The 21998-nt window shown below is 37.3% G+C and overlaps 3 protein-coding genes across 4 annotated transcripts; 2 read left to right on the top strand and 1 right to left on the bottom strand.

Moving 5' to 3' along the window:
- The first annotated feature begins 54 nt into the window (after positions 1-54).
- LOC103840772 (F-box protein At2g38590-like) lies at positions 55-19633 on the top strand. Of its 2 annotated transcripts, XM_009117291.3 has the most exons (3): positions 55-141; positions 15565-15730; positions 18211-19633. In XM_009117291.3, the coding sequence occupies exons 1-3, from the start codon at positions 115-117 to the stop codon at positions 19527-19529; spliced, it is 1512 nt and encodes a 503-aa protein (XP_009115539.2). In that variant the 5' UTR covers positions 55-114; the 3' UTR covers positions 19530-19633. The 2 variants fall into 2 exon arrangements, with proteins under 2 accessions (XP_009115539.2, XP_033135168.1); XM_033279277.1 differs by lacking the exon at positions 55-141 and having other exon boundaries at positions 15571-18022; positions 18066-19633.
- LOC117128011 (F-box protein At2g38590-like) lies at positions 158-8921 on the top strand. The gene has a single exon (XM_033279279.1). It carries the CDS (start codon positions 472-474, stop codon positions 1282-1284), a length of 813 nt encoding a protein of 270 aa, XP_033135170.1. The 5' UTR covers positions 158-471; the 3' UTR covers positions 1285-8921.
- Positions 19600-21823, bottom strand: LOC103840773 (lipase). The gene is made up of 6 exons (XM_009117292.3): positions 21335-21823; positions 21064-21262; positions 20888-20988; positions 20705-20808; positions 20040-20615; positions 19600-19957 (listed from the first exon to the last, which is right to left on the bottom strand). The coding sequence occupies exons 1-6, from the start codon at positions 21572-21574 to the stop codon at positions 19774-19776; spliced, it is 1404 nt and encodes a 467-aa protein (XP_009115540.1). The 5' UTR covers positions 21575-21823; the 3' UTR covers positions 19600-19773.
- Positions 21824-21998: the final 175 nt, after the last annotated feature.

The raw sequence follows: 21998 nt of genomic DNA, 5'->3' as shown, positions 1-21998 counted from the left end.
AGTCCAAGAGTTATTTTTTATTTATACTTCATTTTAATAAATTAGATCACTAAGATTTCCGATCTTCCGGTAAATTTGGTAGAGGAGATCCTCTATAGGATTCCCCTGAAATCAATGAGAACAGTGCGATTAACTTGCAAAGAATGTGACACTTTATCCAAAAACAGAAGCTTTTCAAAGATGCATATTGGTAAACTAAGGGCAGTAAAAGAAGGTGAGTCTCTGATGATCGCAATGATAGATTACAATCTATATCTCATGAAGGTCACTCTCGTGGACAATGAAAATCCATTTATAGAGTGTAAAGGTAAACTTAACAAATAAAATAAGATATCTCAAGTTTTCCACTGTGACGGTTTATTGTTATGCGTCTTGGACGATGATGATACCAAAGCTATTGTTTGGAATCCGTATTGGTGTCAAACAAGGTGTTTAGAATTTAGATATTCTCATCGCCCATATAGACGGGACATGTTCAGTTACGCTCTAGGATATGAGGACAAGGGTTCTTGTCCTAGCTACAAATTCTTGAGGTTTATAGATCAGTGCGTTGACTATAAGACCAGAGACGAATTTCTATGGTATGAGATTTACGATTTCGACTCTAGTTTATGGAAGTCTCTTGATATCACTCCACACTGGCGTATACTATGTCATCAGCCTGGTGTGTCTCTCAAAGGAAATACTTACTGGCCTGCTTCACAAAGAAACACAAACGATGTGATTGACGATCACATTATCTGTTTCGATTTTACAAGTGAGAGTTTTGGTCCCCTTCTGCGTCTCCCGTTTGACGCTGGTGATGAGGACTATGTGACTTTATCATATGTTAGAGAAGAGAAGCTTGCGGTTTTACTTACGCACAACGAAGCAGGTCCAATGGAGTTTGAGATATGGATTACTACTAAGATTGAGGCCGAAAAGGTGTTGTGGAGCAAGTTCTTGAGAGTGTTAGAACCGGATCATAACTCTCTGATTACAGGTGATAGTTTCTTTATTGACGAGGACAAGAAAGTCGCCATGGGTTTTGAAGAAGACTACTCCAAAACTTTCAACATTGCTGGAGAGGCTGGATACTATAAAAAACTGAAATTCGTAGAACGTTTAGGGGGAAACATACACTGTAGGGCAAAGGCGTGTTCTTATGTTCCAAGCCTAGTGCAAATTAAGCAACCTGCTGCAGTAGGTAAAAGGAAACACCAAAACGACTTAGAAAAGCAACGATGTGATCAAAACATGTCGAGCCTTGTCTCACTTAATAAGCGCGGCACGGTTTGGTGGTAATCTGCAGGAGGAAAACACGGTTTGGTTTCATCTTTTTCTTATATATGTTACATTTTTTTGGATGATGAGTTTTAGGGTTTAATTATAGTTTTGTATTACTTAGGTTTTCGACTTCTCCTCCATATATATATATATATCATCTCTTGGGTTGAGGAAATGCCTTGTCTTACTGAATACTAATAAAGAATTTTCCACTTTAGATGCTTTGTTCCAATTAAATTCAACAAAATAAGAAAGCTTAGATTCTCGATATATTTATCTACGTTGGATCAGATAAGTAACAGAATGTTCTACGTTGGATCACATGTTCTATGTTCACTGACTCTTTTTTTTTGTCACTAAAATACTTCAAATTAAAATAGGCATAAAGCCCAGCCCATGAGGGGTCCATTACAACATAGATAATCTGAGGGTTTACTTTTCCAGAGCATCAGCATCCTCATTGTTCTTCCTAACGATATGAGAAAAAAGAAATTGAAACAAATGCAGATGATAGAAGGTGGATATCCTTGACGATTCCCAGAAATTCCTTCCTCTGCTTCTTGTCGTTAATTGATCCAATGAGCGTTAAGTTGTCGGAGTGAAGCCTGAGATTCGCAATCTCTTGGTTTCCTGCCAAACGGAGTCCCTCTCTGACTGCTAAAGCTTCAGCTATCAGTGGTGAGGCGACGTGATCCTGAAACGATGATCCTCTGGTAATTTCCTTCCCCAAATTATCCCATAAAATCCAAGCTAAACCGGCTTTACAAGAGATTGAATCCCACGCCGCATCTGTCTTAATCGTTGTTATGGTCGAGAGAGGGGGATGTGGCGCCATATCTATACTCGGACTTCGGCGTAGGTGAGTATGATATTGATCTAGATTGGTGGCTTTAGGATTCTTCAGTTGCGCTGCTCCCCATTCTCTAGCTAGAGCTAAACTTCTTGATGCTGTTTCCTCAGGTGAAGATGGTTTGCCTTTGAAGACAAGCAAGTTCCGGTCTTTCCAAATAGTCCAGCACACCCAAGGGAATACGGTTGTTGTTACTCCTGTGGGGGGGGGGAGACAGATTGATGTACGAAACCGGACCACTGCTGTAGAGAAGGTGTCTGCTGCAGCTATGTGAACTGCTTCTTTCAGAGGTATTCTAGACCAGACTTCCTTTGCAAATGGACACAAGAGGAAAATATGTAAAGGAGATTCAATTTCCTTGCATCTTGGGCATCTCACGTCTGTAATGCCTCTTCTCTGCAAATTTTCTCCTAGAGGGATCGCGTCCCGGAGCACCGACCAAAGGAAAGTCTTTAGCTTGGGGGAACAAGATAAGTTCCACACGTCCTTGATCCAATTAAACTCGTTTGGTGATACTACTTCCCTTTGTTCTCTAGAACCGTTTGCAACTGAATTGTACCTGGATCTTGTTGTGTAGATACCTGAAGGAAGAGGGTGCCAGATGAAACTGTCTTCAGCTCCTACTTGACTTGGTTGTAGATTCAAGATTCTCTCCTTGAATTCAGGTACAAATCTTGCAATTCTCTCCGTATTCCATTTCATATCATCGGTGAGTAGATCCGAGACTCTCATGTCAGAGCTTCTTCTTGTATAGGTCCGCATATCTTCACTTGCTCATCTAGGGACAGCCATGAGTCGCTCCAAATCTTTGTTGTCATACCATTGCCAATGGATTTTCCTAAGTTCTATCGTAACAGGTTTCTTCCTTGTATAATCCCTCTCCATCCATGAGAGCAAGTTGCCGGGAGGTCAACAATCAGGAAATTCTTTTTATGGCAATACTTGCCACGAAGTACTCTTGCCAGTAAGCTATCAGGTACAGTGATAATTCTCCACGCAATCTTAGCCAGTAGTGCCTGATTGAATAACTGAATGTCTCTGAATCCAAGTCCTCCCTCAGCTTTTGATTTAGTTAGTTTGCTCCATGCTACCCAACTCATCTTCCTTTTGTTATCTGATCCATCCCACCAGAACCGTGTGAGCACAGATTGGATCCGCTTATACATACTCATTGGAAGCTCAAAGCAAGACATTGGATAGGTTGGGATTGCAGTGAGGACCGCTTTCAACATAGTCAATTTGCCAGCCTTGGAGAGGCGTTTTGATGACCAACTCAGTGCTCTCTGTCGGATTTTGTCCACAATGGTTGTGAAGAGGTCTCTCTTGCGCTTTCCAAAGTTCTCAGGTACTCCCAAATACTTGCCTTCTCCTCCCTCACTTGAGATTTCTAGAATTCTTTTTACTTCCTCTTTGTTTGCTGGAGGGGTTTGCTTGGCGAAGGTGATCGCTGATTTGTTTTTATTTATTTGTTGCCCTGAAGCTGCTTCATAACTTGTAAGTATCTCCTTCAGTTATTGGCAGGAGGCTGGAGATGTGGAGCAGAAGAACATTGTATCATCAGCAAATAGCAAGTGGTTAACCTGTGGGCTTCCTTGTGCGACTCTCACTCCCTGTAAGGTTCCTTCTCTTGCTGCCTTTTTACACAAACCTGATAGGACCTCTCCACATAGAATAAAGAGGTAGGGTGAGATAGGATCCCCTTGTCTGATTCCTCTACTTGGTTTGATTAGTCCATACACACTGTCATTGATTAGATAAGAGTAGGAGACTGTAGAAATACACTCCATAATCCAGCCTATCCATTTACTGTGAAAACCGAGTCTCTCCATGACCTTTGCCACAAACTTCCACTCCAGCCTATCATAAGCTTTAGACATATCAGTCTTCACTGTCATGGAGCATTGTTTTTTAGCAGTAGTTGTTTTAAGATAATGCAAAACTTCATGGGTAATCAGAACATTGTCTGTGATCGATCTCCCGGGTATGAATGCTGATTGGTTCTCAGATATGATGGAGCTCAACACTTTCTTGAGTCTTAGGGATAGCAGCTTTGATATGATCTTGTAATAAATGTTACAGAGCGCTATGGGTCTGAAATCTGTTGCGGTTGTTGCTTCCAGGTTCTTCGGGATCAATCTAACATACGTATGATTGACTGTCGCAGCAAGGGTTCATGTCCTGAAGAACTGCTGGATTTCTCGACATATTGCTGGGCCGGTTATCTCCCAGTTTGATTGGAAAAATGCAACTGAGAATCCATCTGGGCCATGGGCTTTATCCGGGTGAATGGCGAAGGTAGCATCCTTTATTTCCTTACAGGTTGGGTTCGCAGTTAACATTACGTTCTGTTTTTTCAGTAATGCAGGGACTCAGGGCCTCCTCTATAATATGCATTCCATCTGAAGGTGAAGACGTGAAGAGCTTGTTGTAGTAATCACTGAACACTTTTGAGATTTGCTCCTCTTCGTAACAAGGCAGACCATCATCATCCTCTATAACTGACATCCTGTTTTTTGCCTTTCTTCCTTTTGTAGAGGCGTGGAAGTATCCCATATTTTCATCTCCCAAAGATAACCATAGCTGCCGACTTCTCTGCTTCCAGAAGTTCTCCTCCTCCTTGTAGGTAAGCATCAGTTTCTCATTTATCTCTCTGATTAGCGCATCATTTGGGATAGGGTCTGACATCGCCACGTCAAGATCACCCTTTAACCTTTCTAGAGCTTGTCTACTGTTCTCATAAAATATTTTACTCCATCTACATATAGCTTTGCGACATAGAGACAGTTTTTCCTCAACCTGAAGGTGAGAGTTGCTTTCCCATACTTGCTTGACAATCTCTTTGATCTCCTGATTGTCTTTTAGTCTTCTATCGAACCTGAAGATTTCATTCCCCCTCTTTTGTCTAGTGTCCAGGAATGAGATCAGTGGGCGGTGGTCAGAGCCCTCATAGCGCATGTATTGGCTTCGACAAGAGGGGAAGAGGTCTGACCACTCTGTGTTACAAATGGCTCTGTCTAGTCTACATTGGACCAAGTGAGAGTGTCTTTGCCCTCTCCAAGAATTGAAACTTCCGCTGTGCCTTAGATCGAAGAGGTCATGTGTAGATAGGAAAGTTCTAAATGCACTGAAAGTACCCTCCGCTCTGTCAGGTCCTCCACACTTTTCTGAGTTGTCAATAAGTTCGTTGAAATCCCCTGATAGGAACCAAGGAGAAGAGTTGTCTCCTTGTAGGTTTGATAGAGAATCCCATACTATTTGTCTTCTTGACTGATCTGGTTCTCCGTAGACAAAGGTTGAGTGGAAGGAAACACCTTTAAAGGAAATGTTTGTATCGATGTAGTTTTTAGTAGCTGAATTGACTGTGAGAGCAATGTCATTTTTCCAGATCAGAATCAGACCCCCACTTCTTGGTACTTCTGGTGGCACCGTAAAATAGTTTTGAGGGTTGAGCCATTGTAGTTGTTGCAGGGTTTTTTCATCTGAGTTTTTTGTTTCCATTAAGAAGATAATGTCGGGTTTGTTTCTCTTGTGTATCTCCTTAAGTCTCTGGACTGTTGCGGAATTCCCCAAACCGCAACAATTCCAGCATGCTATGACTAAGGAGCCGGGTGTGGAGCAGCCCGAAAATCCTCCTTCTCTCTAGTCATTGCAGGGATGAGTTGGATCACTGGGTTGCTCGTCCAAGAGGCACCTTCGATGGCTGCTTTGGTGGAGTAGTTCCTATTCTGCACTGCGCTGCTTCTTCTAGCAGGTAAATTCCTTAGACTTGATAAATTTCTCTTTTTGGAGCTAGCTCCCCTCAGTATATTTGGGTTACCAGCAGATGATCTTGTGGTTGCAGGTTTCATCCTTCTTCTGCGTGGAGTCTCTCTTCCTTTTTCCTCTATTCTGCTACGAGTATCTTGGTTGTGAGCTTCATTCATTGCCTCTGAAGGATCGTTTCCCATAATCTCTTCATTATGGCTTTGTTGTACCACAGGGAGGGAACTTGATGCCATGATTTCTGCTACTGTTTCTTCTACTTCCCCACTTGCTTCTCCCTCGATTACTCTCCGACGTCTTGCTGCTGCTTCAGTTGGGTCCGTACAGCTGAGGTATTGGTTTGTAGCTTCCTGTATATCCTCCAGAACTTGCTCTGCAGTTTGAGTCTGAGGGCCTGTGATATGTGTGATTACAGGGGGGGGGGGGGGGGGGGGGGGGGGGGGGGCTCAGGGGGGGTGAAATTTTGTGGTCAGAAGACGGTTCACAATCTCCTCCATTTCACCTCGTGCATCTCCAGCAAGTACTCATATACGTCTTGCCGCCGCTTCAGTTGGGTCTTCACAACTCAGGTACTGTCTCGTATACTCTTGTAGCTGTTCCATGATCTCTTCTCTGGTTTGAGTTTGGAGGTTTACGTCTAGATCCTGTAAAGTTTGCTCTTGTGGAACAGGGGGAGCAGGAGCTTGTCTTGTAGATGTTGGGGTTGATTCCTTTTGTCTTGTGTCAAGGTTCTGTTTAACTCTCCACTCCCTTACGTCCTTCTGAGGGAACAAAGGTCCTCTACGGGATGATTCGTAGGGATGATGTCTTCTTTGTTTTGTGTACTGGGGGGAGGAGTACTCTGCTTTGTCTTGAGGCTCATGACGACTCCTTCTAGCGTACATCTGGTGAGGTGAGACTTGTTCCTTCAACGGTGGAGGGTTTCTGGTATGTCTGGTGCTGATTCTTTCTCCATAGCTTCTCCCATGGCGGTCCACTCGTTTACCGAAGTCGTTGTGAGATCTATACTTCTCCACGTTTTCACTTATTACCCGTTTGGGGTGATTATCAGACTGATATTCTCCCATGGTCTCTTTTGGTGGAATATAGCTTTCCACTTCAGGTTCCAGATCTTGACGCTTTTGTTGATTACAGGGGGGGGGGGCTCAGCGCCTTGGGGGTGAAATTTTGTGGTCAGAAGACGGTTCACAATCTCCTCCATTTCACCTCGTGCATCTCCAGCAAGTACTCATATACGTCTTGCCGCCGCTTCAGTTGGGTCTTCACAACTCAGGTACTGTCTCGTATACTCTTGTAGCTGTTCCATGATCTCTTCTCTGGTTTGAGTTTGGAGGTTTACGTCTAGATCCTGTAAAGTTTGCTCTTGTGGAACAGGGGGAGCAGGAGCTTGTCTTGTAGATGTTGGGGTTGATTCCTTTTGTCTTGTGTCAAGGTTCTGTTTAACTCTCCACTCCCTTACGTCCTTCTGGGGGAACAAAGGTCCTCTACGGGATGATTCGTAGGGATGATGTCTTCTTTGTTTTGTGTACTGGGGGGAGGAGTACTCTGCTTTGTCTTGAGGCTCATGACGACTCCTTCTAGCGTCCATCTGGTGAGGTGAGACTTGTTCCTTCAACGGTGGAGGGTTTCTGGTATGTCTGGTGCTGATTCTTTCTCCATATCTTCTCCCATGGCGGTCCACTCGTTTACCGAAGTCGTTGTGAGATCTATACTTCTCCACGTTTTCACTTATTACCCGTTTGGGGTGATTATCAGACTGATATTCTCCCATGGTCTCTTTTGGTGGAATATAGCTTTCCACTTCAGGTTCCAGATCTTGACGCTTTTGTTGATTATCTTTTTCTGGCAGAGAAGGGCATATCTCGCTTCTCTGGGAGAGGCAGAGGCAGATGGAGCAGTGATTTTCCAAACGCTCATACTCCAAGGTAATCTTACTCTCTTCTCCAGATCCATATTCAATAATGTACTCTTTGGTGAGAGGTTTGAGGCCATTTACCAACACTCTAATTCTCGCAGAAGTCTTCGTGAGTTCGTATTTTTCATAGGTTCCCAGCTCCTTTCCAATGTTACAGACCATGGTCTCATGCCAGAAATGGAGTGGTAGGCCCTTTATGCGAACCCATAAACGAATGAGAGAGGGAAACGTCTCCGAGATAATTGGTTCCCATCTCTGGATGATAACCATCCAGTAACCGAAGTGGTAGGGTCTGTTATCTAAGACATCTCTCAGGTCTTCTTCCTTCTCAAATCGAAACTGAAAGCAGTTATGGCCTAGATCTGAACCCACGACATCTCCTTGTATGTTCCATTTCCTTGGGAGAGAGGTAATGAGCGTCCTTATCCTCTGTTCTTGTGGGTTGGTAAGCCTCAATCAGTGTTAGTGAGTTATCTTCAATCAGAGCCGAGGTATCCAGAGATGGAGCTCTGATTCTCTTAACCTGCGGTTCAGCATGGTCAGAGGCTAAACCCTTGCCTTTCTCAGCCGCAGTAAGTCTTCTTGCCATAGCGTCTAGTCGACTTCGAGCTCGTAAAAGGATTTTACGAGGTTTCAGGATTGTTGCTTACAGAACACGGATAACGTCAACAGAAGCCTTGCTTGCAAAGGGTCTTGAAGAATCAGGGATTTGCAGCCAAGGTTCTTCAGTGTAGATTGTAGAACTTTTTCTGCTGGGTTGTTGTTTCTTGGAGGAAGCTTCTTTTGGCAAACTTTTAGGGTTGATGGGGGTTGCGTAGTGGTTTTGATTTGAAAAAACTTTCTAAACAGAGGAAGTTTAGAGAGTTGTCACCATCCTTGAAACCCGTGAAGCCTTTTCCTTGTCAATGCCTGGGGACTCGTGCCTGGGAGAGAAATCTCGACCAGCTCACACTATCTGGTCGAACTTTGTACTAAAATAAAATGCCTATGTTCACTGACTCTATCAAAGAAATTACAACTGTAACAGAAGTTTCCCCTATTACCTCAGACACTACTGCTAAAGAGAAGTTCTCTAGCTGCAGAGATTGTTCCTTTTTCAAATAGAGTCCCAGCTCCATATTCTGTTCAGTTTGAGTGTTCCGCAAATACTTCTATCTCTCCCTCGAAGGTTAAAGAATTTGAGCCTCATCCCTCCACCACTCCGATCATAGATATCACAGATAACAAAGATCACTATAGTGACGACATTCCTACTCCTCCACAATTCTATGAGTCAGTAAACGAGATGATTAGTCTTTCAAGGATTTGAAAGGATTTCATTTTATTTTTCAAATCCTCTCTTATTGTATCTAGCATTTATGGAGGTTATTAGATGAATTTTAGATAAATTATAAAATTATAAGATTCCATGGTTATTAGTTTATAGATTTTTAAAATTTTAGTAAAATTTCTTGTTATTGGTTTAAGGAGTTTTAAATTTCATTCAAAATCTTTTATTATTTAAAAAGTTTTGATACCATTGATGTTGTAATTCTATTGTTATTGGGGTGTAAAATTTTGGGAATTTGCACTAGATAGCAAAGTTATGGGAGGTAATTGGGTATCTGGTAGAGAGACTGTGCAAAATGAGGTAATACCAAAAGTGTCCTCATATCCACAACTAAATAATACACAATGTCGACTGACACGTCAAAATGTTGTTGACGAGAAAATTTTAATAATTTAATGGAAAAAATATCATAACACTGTCGCGCCCGTCACATCAATTTGTAAAATATTTCACAGCTCTTCTATCTGCAATCATTGTAGGTATATTCGGTTGCAAACAACCTGAAGAGTTCCCAAATTTACCAGACTACGAATTAATACTGGGTGAACATAACGGAAGACCCAGAACCAGATCGGAAATGCAGTTGAAAGGCGAGGTCCGGGAAAATGATAGTGAAACCGAGAGGTCAAAATATTGTTGACCGGTAACTTTAGCATCCGTCCTAACAATTTGTAAAATATATCAAAACTCTTCTCTCTTTAATTATTAGAGCTACATCCGGTTGCTATATCTAATATCATAGTTTTAAATTAATGTAACCGGTTTCGCCAAGTGTATTGCGTTTTCAATACAAATTTAATTATTTGCGAGTAACCCGGGTAGCAGGTAACGAGGAAGGTGTGGGTAAAGGAGATAATTGGCAACTCATGGAAAAATTGTCATGGTTCGCCAATTATTAAAAAGTTTGCATAGATCTGCAATTACCCCTCTGAATTTTGATTTCTAGCTAAATAGGCCTAAAATTTTTATGATTTTTTTATGACTCAACTTTGAAAATATATGTATATCCCTTAGATTTTCAAAATCTATGTAGTGCAAAAATACACACTTTTGATATTGTCCATCGTATTGTATTCGTTCCGATTGTTACGCAAAAAAGTGATGATTTTGGCATTTACCCATTTTAGTCCAAAATTGTAACGTGAAGAACATAACACCATTAGACAATTCTTTCTGAGTGTGAACCAATATTAGAAGAACAAGAATCAAACCATGGGGAAATGATAATCGCAGAACCAAAAATAACCGTTTTGTTTATCCATTTGTCTTATTACCAAGTACCAAGTACCACCATCAATTTCTTACTTCGTCATTTATAAAAACTACAAAACTGAATCTTTCTAACCTCAGCATCTAGGAAGCAAAACTAGCTAGTGGAATACAAAATATGGTGTAAGAAATGGTGTCAGAATAACTTGAAACATCATGATATAGGAAGCTCATAAAACAGATCAAAATTAGAAAAATGGGACATTTTGAATTTTTATTTGTCACAATAGAACTTCTGATACTTTGGTCAATTTTGGACGTACTTTACCCTTCTTTTAGGGGAAAAATAGTAAACTGAATTTTAAAAATATTAAAAAATATGAAAACTATTGGAAACATAAGTATGACAATATATAGGTTGAAAAGTTTTTTTTTTTAAAGTGGAATCATAATTAATTTAATCTTCTAGCTACAGTTAGAATACTCATTTTGGTTATCTACTTAGCCTAGAAATCGGATACTAAGTTTTATACATAGATATATCAAGGATATATAATGTAAACTAATCTTTCTTGTATATTCTAACAAGTCTAGAATTTGTTACGTTATAATCAAGAAAGATGTATTCAGTCCACCTACAGCTTGATAATGACATATAGCCACAACTCAACGATATGCCTTGGCTAGATTACGTGACATAACATGTTCTGCCTTTTACGTTATATGACACATATAGGAAGAATATGTTTCTCACCTACTCTACTGTGTTTTGCGTAGGTAGTATACATATTCTAGGCAAATCCGTAAAATATGAAAACTTCCATATTCGGTTAAAGATGTTTCCTAAATCTAAACTAAATCTACCATAAATCTCTCAAATAATATTTTCTCCTCCTCTCACTCCCACGATCTTTTCCTCTTCATTCTTTGTGTTTTTCTCTTCTTCATCCACATAATCATCTCTTCTCTCTATCAATACAACATGGTTCTAATCTATGTTAAATCTGGTGAATGGATGTCTAGTTACAGTGAAGAGTGGAAATCTCGAACCATAACTTCTCTTCCAATCTCTTTCTTTTATGCATCATCTGAATCATGTGGTTGTATATTTGAAGCTGATATTTAATGTGATTTATATGGTTAAACATCAAGGGTCCTTAGCTCATTGGTAGAGCAAATGACTGCAGATCAATAGGTAATCTGTTCGAGACCAGGTTGGCCCTTCTTTATTTTTGCTTCTCTATATGTTTTTACTTTACTTCAGGTTTGGATTTGATATTCAGATACAAGCACTCAAACCTAATATTAGACGATCAATGGAATAGTGTTGAGTGTTTTCAAAGTGACGAATTGATACAAAAAACATATTCTAGTATGATAACAAAATCTAAAAATACATATAATAGTAGTACACATCGTGTTACTCATCTGACATCTCTAATGTGTAACTGCAACTACATGTGAAGGCTTTGCGATTTGAACTTGGTTCGGGCCTATACTTCACGTCCATCCCATCTTCAGCACATTGTGACTCCTTGTAAATGACCACCTAGTCAACGTGCGCAGACTCAAGACATCCGTATGATTCTATTAAACCAAAGTGAGCTACAAAGCATTCATTGCTAACATACGTTTGTGTTTAGAAACAAGGAAGATCCAAAGCAGTCATGTTCTGAGATAACAATTCAAATTGAAACATGGAAGATCCAAAGTCAAAGTATTTAGCAGCGACATATTTAGAACCAAAGAGTAGAGATGTGATACAAAAATTACAAAGACAGCAAGGATGCAATGCAAGAACAGAGATATGATAACAACATTCTCTCGACAACACTAAGTCACTAAGCAAGTAAGCAGTGCTCAGAGTCACGGAGAGTATACCTCAAGGCTCAAGTCAAGTATCAACACAAACTTACAAAACTTTAGATACTAAAAGATAATACCTCAAGTCAAAGTCCCTTCTCCTTTATCCTCCTCTTCTTCTTTCTCCTCTTCTTTCTTCTCAACAGACTCATCATCTAAGAAGAAAACAATTTTATTTTCAATGAAACATATCAAAAAGACAAAAAATCATTGTAAAACAGATTCGATAAACACAGAAGAAGAAACCCTAAATCCTAGATAGATCGATCAAAAACAGATGAATCAAAGAAGAAACAAACCTGGAATGATTTTCTATACAAACCCATAAGAAGAAATCACTGATTTTCAAAAAAAATTGAACAAATCGAAGATTTTCAAAGACGCTAGAGGGATATAGATGATTTCCGATGAACAAGGATTCTCCATAACCCTAATCACCATTGATACAGGTTGAAGTTACGTTAGAGAAAGGAGTAAAGCTAAGAAAAACTAGGGTAAAACCATTTAAGTGTTTTTTTTTTCTCTCGTGGGTTTATTTTTTTTTTCCTTCTGTTTTTTTAATCTATATTATTATTTGAGAAGTGAATTTGGTTATGTGTCAAGTTTTCCATAATTTTAGGTATTTGACTATTATATAATTAAAACGAATTTTATATTAATAATATTATATTGTATTTCATATTACCTAATTGATTATAAATTAATATGATAAATGATCAAAAAAAAATATTTTTCTATACTATAAATCTTCTACATATTATTTTGTTGTTATCTGAAATAATATTTTTACTATAAAACATTAAGATATAAAGAAATTATAATTAAATATTAATCAATCAAAAATATTTTTATAAAATATTTCAAATATATAAGTGCTTTTAAAAGTTAATTTTATAATTAAAATGAATTGTTATTTTAATAATCTTGGATTATATTTTGTATTACGAAATTGATTATAAATTAATATAATAAATTATCAAAATTAAAAAAAAAACTTAAATAAGATAATTCTTATACATATATATTTTATTGTTATCTGGAAAATAAAATTTTATTATTATAAGAGATTAAGACATAGAACAATTTCTAATTAAATATTAATCAATCAAAAGCTGATTTTGTTTGTGTGTTGTATTCTCCATGATTTTAGGTATTTTTGCTTAATATATAATTTAAAAGAATTTTATATTAATAATAATAGATTATAAGTTATATTAGCTAATTGATTATAAACTAATATGAAAAAATATCAAAATAAAAACATATATTTTTAAAAATAAATAAGATAATTCTTATATATATATATATATATATATATATATATATATATACTGTTGTTATCTGGAAATATTTTTTTATTACAAGACATTAAGATATAGAACCATTTATAATTAAATATTAATATATCAAAAATATTGCTAATATATAAGTGCTTAAAAAAATTATCACAATAATAAACATATATATATATATATATATTTTGATGGAAATATTCATCATATATATATATATATATGATGTTTGATTTAAAATTTTTGTTAAATCATTAATAATTATTTTTTATATTATTTTTTGAATTAATAAGACATAAACCAAAAATTATTCGTAAGAAGATGGGGTGATTGGTTGGGCTGTAACTGTCGAAAATTTACTTTAGAATTTAATCTGTAGAATTTTTTGATTTAGCTTTAAGGGATGTAGCTTTAAAATTTTCTACAGCTAAAAAGATGGGGCTTTAGAAAATATGATTTTTACAACCATTTTTTGTATGCTTTTGCTGTAGTTTTAGTTTTTTGGTTGTAGCTTTAAATACTAAGATAAAGCATGATTGGTAGTATTTAAGGTTGCATGTGCGGACAAAACACCTAGTTTTAATATTAAATCAGTTACGAAATATTTTATTTATTGGTTTTTAACTAAAATAAATTGAATAATTTAAGGGTATAATGGTATATTAACATTAATCTAAATCCTATTTCCCTAAATAATCTTCTAAAAATCTTATTGGGACAAATCTAAGTTCAAAGTGTCCCCTTTTTCTAATTTTCACTATATAATTTGTGTAGCAATGTAGGAAACTAGAAAAGCTCACGATGAAACTTTGCATCAATGTCAATTACTGATATATATGTTATATTAAAAAAAATTGGAAAGATTCTAAAAGGACCTTTATATATTTACCTAAAAGGAGATTTCTTTGAAAAACAAATGTATGCAAATCTATGAAACTCAGTAACTATCAATAAAAATACATATAAATATTTGTTAAGTTTACTTAACTTATAGAAATCCATCAATTTTTTAAATTGTTAAATTCCACACAAATTTTTGGTCCAATAATTTTATATGAAATCCAAGCTTATTGAATTAGTCTTTTGTATAAATTCATTCAAATTTCAGGTTATTGGAAAATATAAATTTTGTCAATAATATCTAACCAATAGGATTTGGTGGGGTTTGGATGATCTATCTATATATAATAGCAAACCAAATTTTAATCTCCTATGACATCATCTTTTTTTATAGGAAAAAAAATTAATCCAATGGTCAGAATTTGTTTTTTTCTTTGATCAAATGGACATAAAATACTTTTGATGATATCATCAAGAAAACTATATTGGCAACTCTTTCTTTAACAATTGTCTACTTAAACAACACATCTGTTAACAAACATACTTTTCATAATTTAAAAATTATATATATTGGCAATTCTTCCTTAAACAGTTATCTATTTAAACAGCACATCCTTTAAGAACATACCTTTTCATAATTTTTTTTTTTTTTTTAAATTGAAGAGTTACAATCTGACAGTTATAATTGTCTGATTTTTTCATCTAATGGTCCTAAAATTTTGATTTAAATGTCTTATTTCTTGTTGTAACTCTCTCTAAAGAGCTTCTTACTCAAACAACACATAACTTCTAGTCTTCGATGTACCTCTTCATGATCTATATATTTTACTTTTTACAGCCAGAATGTTTTACAAAATCGTTTGGTAAAACTGGAAAATCCTAAATTGAATAGAAAAACAATTGATAAGAGAAAACCCTAAACACCACGAGAAATAAAAGGGGACTACATAATACACGTTTTATCCTCCCTCTACCTCTCTCTTGGTTTTGCACTTTGTCTCTATAGCTTCTTTCTAAATAAGAACTACGTTTGTGTCGGTAATAAAACCACACGTAACGTATAAGCCACCGTGATAAACGTGAATAGAAGGGTTTAGATTCCTTTGTTCATCAAAGGGAATCGTAACATGATAAAGGATTGAATACACGTTTTGTTCTATCACTTTTGCTCTTAAAGCTTTCATTTCTCTACACAACTCAACCTCAAGGTTCATAAATATGCTTTCATCTCTCTACACAGTGGGATGCTTTATTCAAGAGTCCAAGATTTTCAAAGATGCACGCTGATAAAATAAGAGCAGTAAGGGAAGGTGAGTCTATGATAGTCGCCGTGATGGATTACAATTTATATCTCACGAGGGTCGTTCTCGTGGACAATGAAGATCCAATCATAGAGTGGGAAGGTAAGCTTAACCAACAAACTAGGATATCTAAAGTTTTTCACTGTGACGGTTTATTGTTATGCGTCTTGAAAGATGATCATACCAAAGTTGTCGTTTGGAATCCTTATTGGGGACAAACAAGGTTGATAGAATCTAGATATTCATGGGGACATAAGAGGTTGTGTCTCGCTCTCGGATACGAGGACAAGGGATCGTCTCGTAGCTACAAATTCTTGAGGTTTATAGATGTGTGGTCATGTTATGAGATTTACGATTTCGACTCCAGTTCATGGAAGGATCTTGACATCACTCCCAGTGTGGCGTGACTCTCAAGGGAAACACTTACTAGCCTGCTACAAAAGGAAGAAACCCTGTCGACGAGTTTGACGATCATATAATCTGTTTCGATTTTACAAGTGAGAGCTTTGATCCCCTTCTGCGTCTCCCTTTTGACGTTGGGCGTGATGACGATGTGACTTTATCATGTGTTAGAGAAGAGAAGCTTGCGGTTTTAATTACTCACAACGAAGTAGGTCCAATGGAGTTTGAGATATGGATTACTGCTAAGATTGAGGCCGGAGAGGTGTTGTGGAGTAAGTTATTGAGCGTGGTGGATACCGTTCCTTACCCTCTGATTACAAGTAAAAGTTTCTTTATTGACGAGGAGAAGAAAGTCGCAATGGGTTACTCCAAAACATTTAACATCGTTGGAAAGGCTGAATACTTTAAAAAGCTGGAACTTGCAGGCAGAGACAGAAACGGTAAGGTAAAAGTGTGCTCTTATGCTCCAAGCTTAGTGCATATCAAGCAACCTGGTGCAGGAGGAAGTCAACAAAGCGACTTAGAAAAACAACGATTTGATCAAATTATGTCTGAGTCTTGCCGCTATTGAAAAGCGTAAGCAGCGTCTAATATCCTGCAAAAACGAGGAGAAAAACCAAGATGAATAGTCTTTCATATATGTCTTTCAGTTACTCTTAGCTCTTCTGATGTAGCTCCAAGCTTAGTGCAAATCAAGCAAAATGAGGCAAAAGGAAACAACAAAACGTCTTGAAAACGCAAGGATGTGACTAGTCTCAGTTGACAAAGCTTAGTTTATGTATTTGCATTTAATTACTCTTCTTAATTTTTGTCTTTTCTTAAGCTGACCTTGTTTTCGTGTTGATAAACCTTCTTTTACAACTCTTAAGTCATTACAGCTACAACTCAACCAAATAAAAAGGCGAATGATTCAGGTGGACACAGGATGTATAGAAAAAAAAACATAACTAACAATGAAAATCTATTTTAAAATGGTCCCATTCGGATGTTACAAAAAATCGGGTTGGATTAAAGTCGGATCCGGGTGGGTTTGGGTGGGTTCGGGTTTTAACCCTAATAACCAAACTACTCGATTTGATTTAGTTATTTTATATCCAAACTACTCAAACCTACCTATAATAATTTTAAAACTCAAAAATACTTAATTTATATAGTGCAAATTGGCTTTTTTTCTTCTGAAAGTAACTATGGATATAATGTTATTAGAGTATTTTTATCTAAAATATGTGTTTTTTATCTATAAATATTAAATACCAAAAATAACTAATATATTTGATTTATAATTTTAATTTTAGGTACTGATACTATTATAAATAGAATTTAAATGTTCGGATACTCATTCGGAAGAGGCAAAATATACATTTATGGAGACTATATTTGTGGCAAAACAGTTTTAGGAACCTGATGATCTAATAAATTTAAACAAATTTATTCAATTATCTATCAACAAAATTTTGATTTACTTACTATTAATTTATTTATTTTTATTTGATAATGTACACTTACAATTAATTTTAACGATATACATAATATATACAAAATATGATATAGAAGTTAGATGTAAAAAAATACTTGAACTTAAATTAAGTTTATTTTTATTAAACTGATATATATATATATATATATATATATATACTAATGGTGATATATGAGTTATTAGTTATTAATATATTTCAAAAATAAATTGCTAAAAATAAATATTTATATAGAAAGTTATGATATAAGTTATTAGTTATTAACTTATTTAGAAATCATTGTCAAAAAATAAAAAACTTTATAAAAGAAATATACATGTCACAATGACATATCATATTTATTTAGAAATTATGCCATTTTTTCTTGTTAAGAATGAATGTGGTAATGACACATTTACAAATTATTTTGTAAATAGTGTTTATGGGAATAGGATTGACTGGATTGTGGATATGGTTTAATTTTCAGATTGTTTTTGTGATATTTTTCTTCAGTTTTCATTGTATATAAGAACTTAAAATTATTTTATATGAAGATTTCTTTAAAAAAATATCTGAAAAAAATAAAAACTTTTAGTGGGAAAGTTGATAAATGTATAAACGTGTTTTTCTTTTGAAGCCCATATAGTTGGATAGTAATTCGGCGGCCGAACTACGCAAGCTAAACTATAAAAGTGTCTCGTTTCTTATTTAAAAAAAAAAAACTAGATTCACTCGTCTTGAAAGGCACAGTGTGCGCCATCGCCGCTCCCGTCAACAACGCCGACATGATCTTCACTTCGTCTCAGGACAAGTCAGTCCAGATTGAAACAGTGACGAAGATCTCTGACCTTCCGGAAAATTTGGTTGAGGAGATTCTGTCTAAGGTTCCGTTGAAATCAATGAGAGCAGTGCGTTTAACCTGCAAACATTGGGAAGCTTTATCCAAGAGTCGAAGCTTTTCAAAGATGCATATTGATAAAATAAGATCAGGTGAGTCTCTGATGATCGCAAAGATGGGTATGGGTTGCAATCTTTATCTCGTGAGAATCGTTCTCGGCGGCGTCAATGAAGATCCATTTATAGAGTGCCAAGATAGGCTTACTTGCAAAGACAAACAAACTAAAATATCTCAAGTTTTCCACTGCGATGGTTTATTGTTATGCGTCTTGAGAATGAGAGATGATGTTACCAAATATATTGTTTGGAATCCATATTTGGGTCAAACTAGTTCCATAGAGTCTCCATACTCTCACCGCCCAGCCGGATGGAACTGGTTCACATACGCTCTCGGATACGAGGACAAAGGCTCAACTTGTCGTGGCTACAAATTATTGAGGTTTAGAGACAAGTTTTTTGATACACCTATGCACCAGTATTCATGTTATGAGATTTACGATTTCGACTCCAGCACATGGAAGAGACTTGACATCACTCCAAACTCGTCGCGTAGACTACCTTATTGGGGTGGTGTGTCTCTCAAAGGAAACACATACTGGCTTGCTTCACAAAGAAACACAGGACAAGACTTGCTTGACGATCACATAATCTGTTTCGATTTTACAAGTGAGAGTTTTGGTCCTCTTCTGCCTCTCCCGTTCTACGCTGGAGCTAACGATGATGTGACTATAGCATGTGTTAGAGAAGACAAGCTTGCTCTTTCACTTTCTCGCATCAACGAAGCTGGTGAATTGGAGTTTGAGATATGGATTAGTACAAAGATTGAGGCCGAAAAGGTGTCGTGGACCAAGTTCTTGACAGTGGAAACGGAAATGGAACTTCACCCTCTGTTTAATTCTGGTAGTTTCTTTATTGACGAGGAGAAGAAAGTAGCCATGAGTTACTCCAAAACGTTTAACATTGTCGGAGAGGATGGATACTTAAAAAAGCTGAAATTCAGAGAACGTTTAGGCATAGACAGAAACTGTAGCGTAATGTTGTCGTCTTATGTTCCAAGCCTAGTGCATATCAAGCAACCTGCTGTTGGAGACAAAAGGAAACAACACAAGGATTTTGAAGCGCAAGGATATGATAAAAAAAAAGGTTAACAAAGCTTAGTCTATGTACGTGCATTGTCTTGTCTTAAGATGTACCTTGTTTTGGTGTTGTTAAACCTTCTTTTACAACTCTTTTAAATCTTTTATTAAAGCTAGAAACTCAACTAAATTAAAAAAAAAAGGCGTATAGTTCGAGTGCGGACATAGGAATGTTTAGAAACAAAACAGAACTAACAATGAAATCTACTTCTTTAGCGAAAGTAATCATGAAAGCTATACACATTTGTTGGCCCCTCTAATCTTCTTGGTCTCCTCCTAGCTGCTGTTGAGCTTCGTTCGGCAATGTCTGAGGGCTCTTCCGGAATACATGCTTCCTGCACCGTTCAAAGATACTGTCGTAGATCAAATCAAACTCCACACCAGCTCTCTCTCGGTTCACAATGAATAGAATATGATCCGCCTCCACGATCTTGTAGTACCTGTGGAGAAACATTCAAGAAACACACGGTAAGTCTCCTATCTTCATTGAATCTTCAAGAGAAGCTATCATCAAAGACTAACCAAATGCCTGGTTGGAGAGGGAGACAATCTGAGTCACTCTGAACAATGAGATTAGAGTGTTCAACAGGGATCCGTGGGTGAGTCATGGATATAGTGTTCAACGCTCCATCATTGTCCTGCCAATCTTCATCTCTGTAACCCTTATAAGGCAGAGGGATGTCACGAGGGAACCGCCACTGACTCATCTGCAACACACGGATGAAAAGCAGAGGATGGATCCCCATCACACCTGAAGGAACAGTCATCATCCCTAGAGGCTTTCTAGTGCGCTTAGTCGCGTAGCTGAAGTAGAACGTGTTTGGGAAAGTCTTGAGATTAGCATTTAGCTTCATGGACCCTTGGATTGAGAGGTCAGGTAGGATCCAATCTCCAGATGAGGCAAAAGGGCCTGCGTTTCCAAGGAGGCAGTCGACAAGACCGCGCAAACCTGTTTTCTTCCAGGACATGTTGAAATGGTCGAACCCGAAGTTGTAATAGGATTTGAGCCAAGGAATGTCGAGCCAGTCATACATTACGACTCCAAGTTTACAGATCTGCAGGAGAGATATGAGTTTGAGAGACTTCCCGTCTTCTGGCCTGACATTGTCATTTACATTTTGGATTATAACGCCATAGATTGTTAGGTAAGAGATCATAAGAAAGATAGAGCAAAAAAAAAAACTCACGATATTCCATCAAGGTATGTTCGTGTAGTTCCGTTTAATGCTCCTGACAAGGATGTTAAACTCAAAACCCAGTTCTCATTTGTGTTCTCATAACCATCAAACATCTGTAACACCACAAGCAAATCAACTTCAATAACACAACAACTAAAAACCAAATCCTGCTCGTCTTTATTTTCAAATTACCTTGTCAGCGAGCATTTGCTGCAAGACACGAACAACTTGAGCACCAGCAGAGTGACCAACAAAGTGAATAGGATGGTCTTCATCCCATTCTTGATACTCCCCTGAAAGTAACAGATTCATCAGCACAAAGAGTGAATCCAAAGTTACTTTAAAAAGAAACAAAACACAGACTAAACCTTTCTCATAGAAACGACCGAACTGAGAATGCCCACAAGCTTTACTATGATCTTCACCATAGTCAACTCTTCCACCTTTCAAGTAATAAAACAACTCTCTAGCCCTATCGTGTACACTCGTCAAAGACCCCAGATCAGGCACCAACACTCTCTCATCCTTCTTCTCAGCTCCAGCAAAGTACGATAACCCACCTAATCTCTGCAATCACCAAAACCCAATCAACCAAAGACAAACATCAAACAAGAGAAGAGATCTTTTTATTTTGCTTACTCCTTTCCCAAACCCGAAAATGCCGTGGACTAAAACAATCGGAGGCAGATCATTGACTTGAGTTGTACTTCGTTTGACTTCGCCGGTGGTTTCGGACTTGAAGATTGACTCGCTCAACGTCTGTGTGAGATCTCCGGCGACGGCGGAGCTGAATATGTAAAGCCCATACATCATGTGAACGACGGAGCTCACTGACAGCTCCGCTAGCTGAAGAGCAGTTACAACCAGCCGTTGAATCATCCTCTCAAAAACTCGACCTTTCGTCTCTTTTACAAATACCCAGAAGCAGAAGAGACTCAAAGACGCAGACTTTTTCAAAACCCAGTAATCAAAATCCGATCTTTGTCGACGACATTGAAGCAAAGATGAAGATTCTTGCTACTTGTCGTCGTTTGCTTCTAGAAGAAAGATTTTGCCTCTGGCTCTCACCACACATAACTTTCTCGTTCGTTTTGTAATTTGTAATTACCTGACGCATGAAAACGCTTTCTTTGCCTATAAAAGTCCAATGAAAGACTCACACTTGTTCTCTTTTCTTTTCTTTTCTTTTCTTTTTATTTAATTTAGATTGTTATTCCTCTCTGGGAAAGACGCGTCTAGAATGAAATGAAAAGCTCGAAAGAAGAAGAACTCTGTTTTTATTCCTCTCTGTGGACGCCACGTG

The sequence above is a fragment of the Brassica rapa genome, chromosome A09, assembly GCF_000309985.2.
Source record: "Brassica rapa cultivar Chiifu-401-42 chromosome A09, CAAS_Brap_v3.01, whole genome shotgun sequence".
NCBI lineage: Eukaryota > Viridiplantae > Streptophyta > Magnoliopsida > Brassicales > Brassicaceae > Brassica > Brassica rapa.
This window is presented reverse-complemented; position numbering and strand designations above follow the sequence as displayed.

Excerpts from the sequence above, each read along its gene's own strand:
- LOC103840773 (XM_009117292.3), bottom strand. The coding sequence starts at position 21,574 with ATGATTCAACGGCTGGTTGTAACTGCTCTTCAGCTAGCGGAGCTGTCA. Across the intron at positions 21,263-21,334 it reads TTTTCGGGTTTGGGAAAGGA|AGATTAGGTGGGTTATCGTA; the intron begins GTAAGCAAAATA and ends TGGTGATTGCAG. Across the intron at positions 20,809-20,887 it reads AGCAAATGCTCGCTGACAAG|ATGTTTGATGGTTATGAGAA; the intron begins GTAATTTGAAAA and ends GTGGTGTTACAG.
- LOC117128011 (XM_033279279.1), top strand. The coding sequence starts at position 472 with ATGTTCAGTTACGCTCTAGGATATGAGGACAAGGGTTCTTGTCCTAGC.
- LOC103840772 (XM_009117291.3), top strand. The coding sequence starts at position 115 with ATGAGAACAGTGCGATTAACTTGCAAA. Across the intron at positions 142-15,564 it reads CAGTGCGATTAACTTGCAAA|CAGTGGGATGCTTTATTCAA; the intron begins GAATGTGACACT and ends CATCTCTCTACA. Across the intron at positions 15,731-18,210 it reads TCCAATCATAGAGTGGGAAG|ATTCACTCGTCTTGAAAGGC; the intron begins GTAAGCTTAACC and ends AAAAAAAACTAG.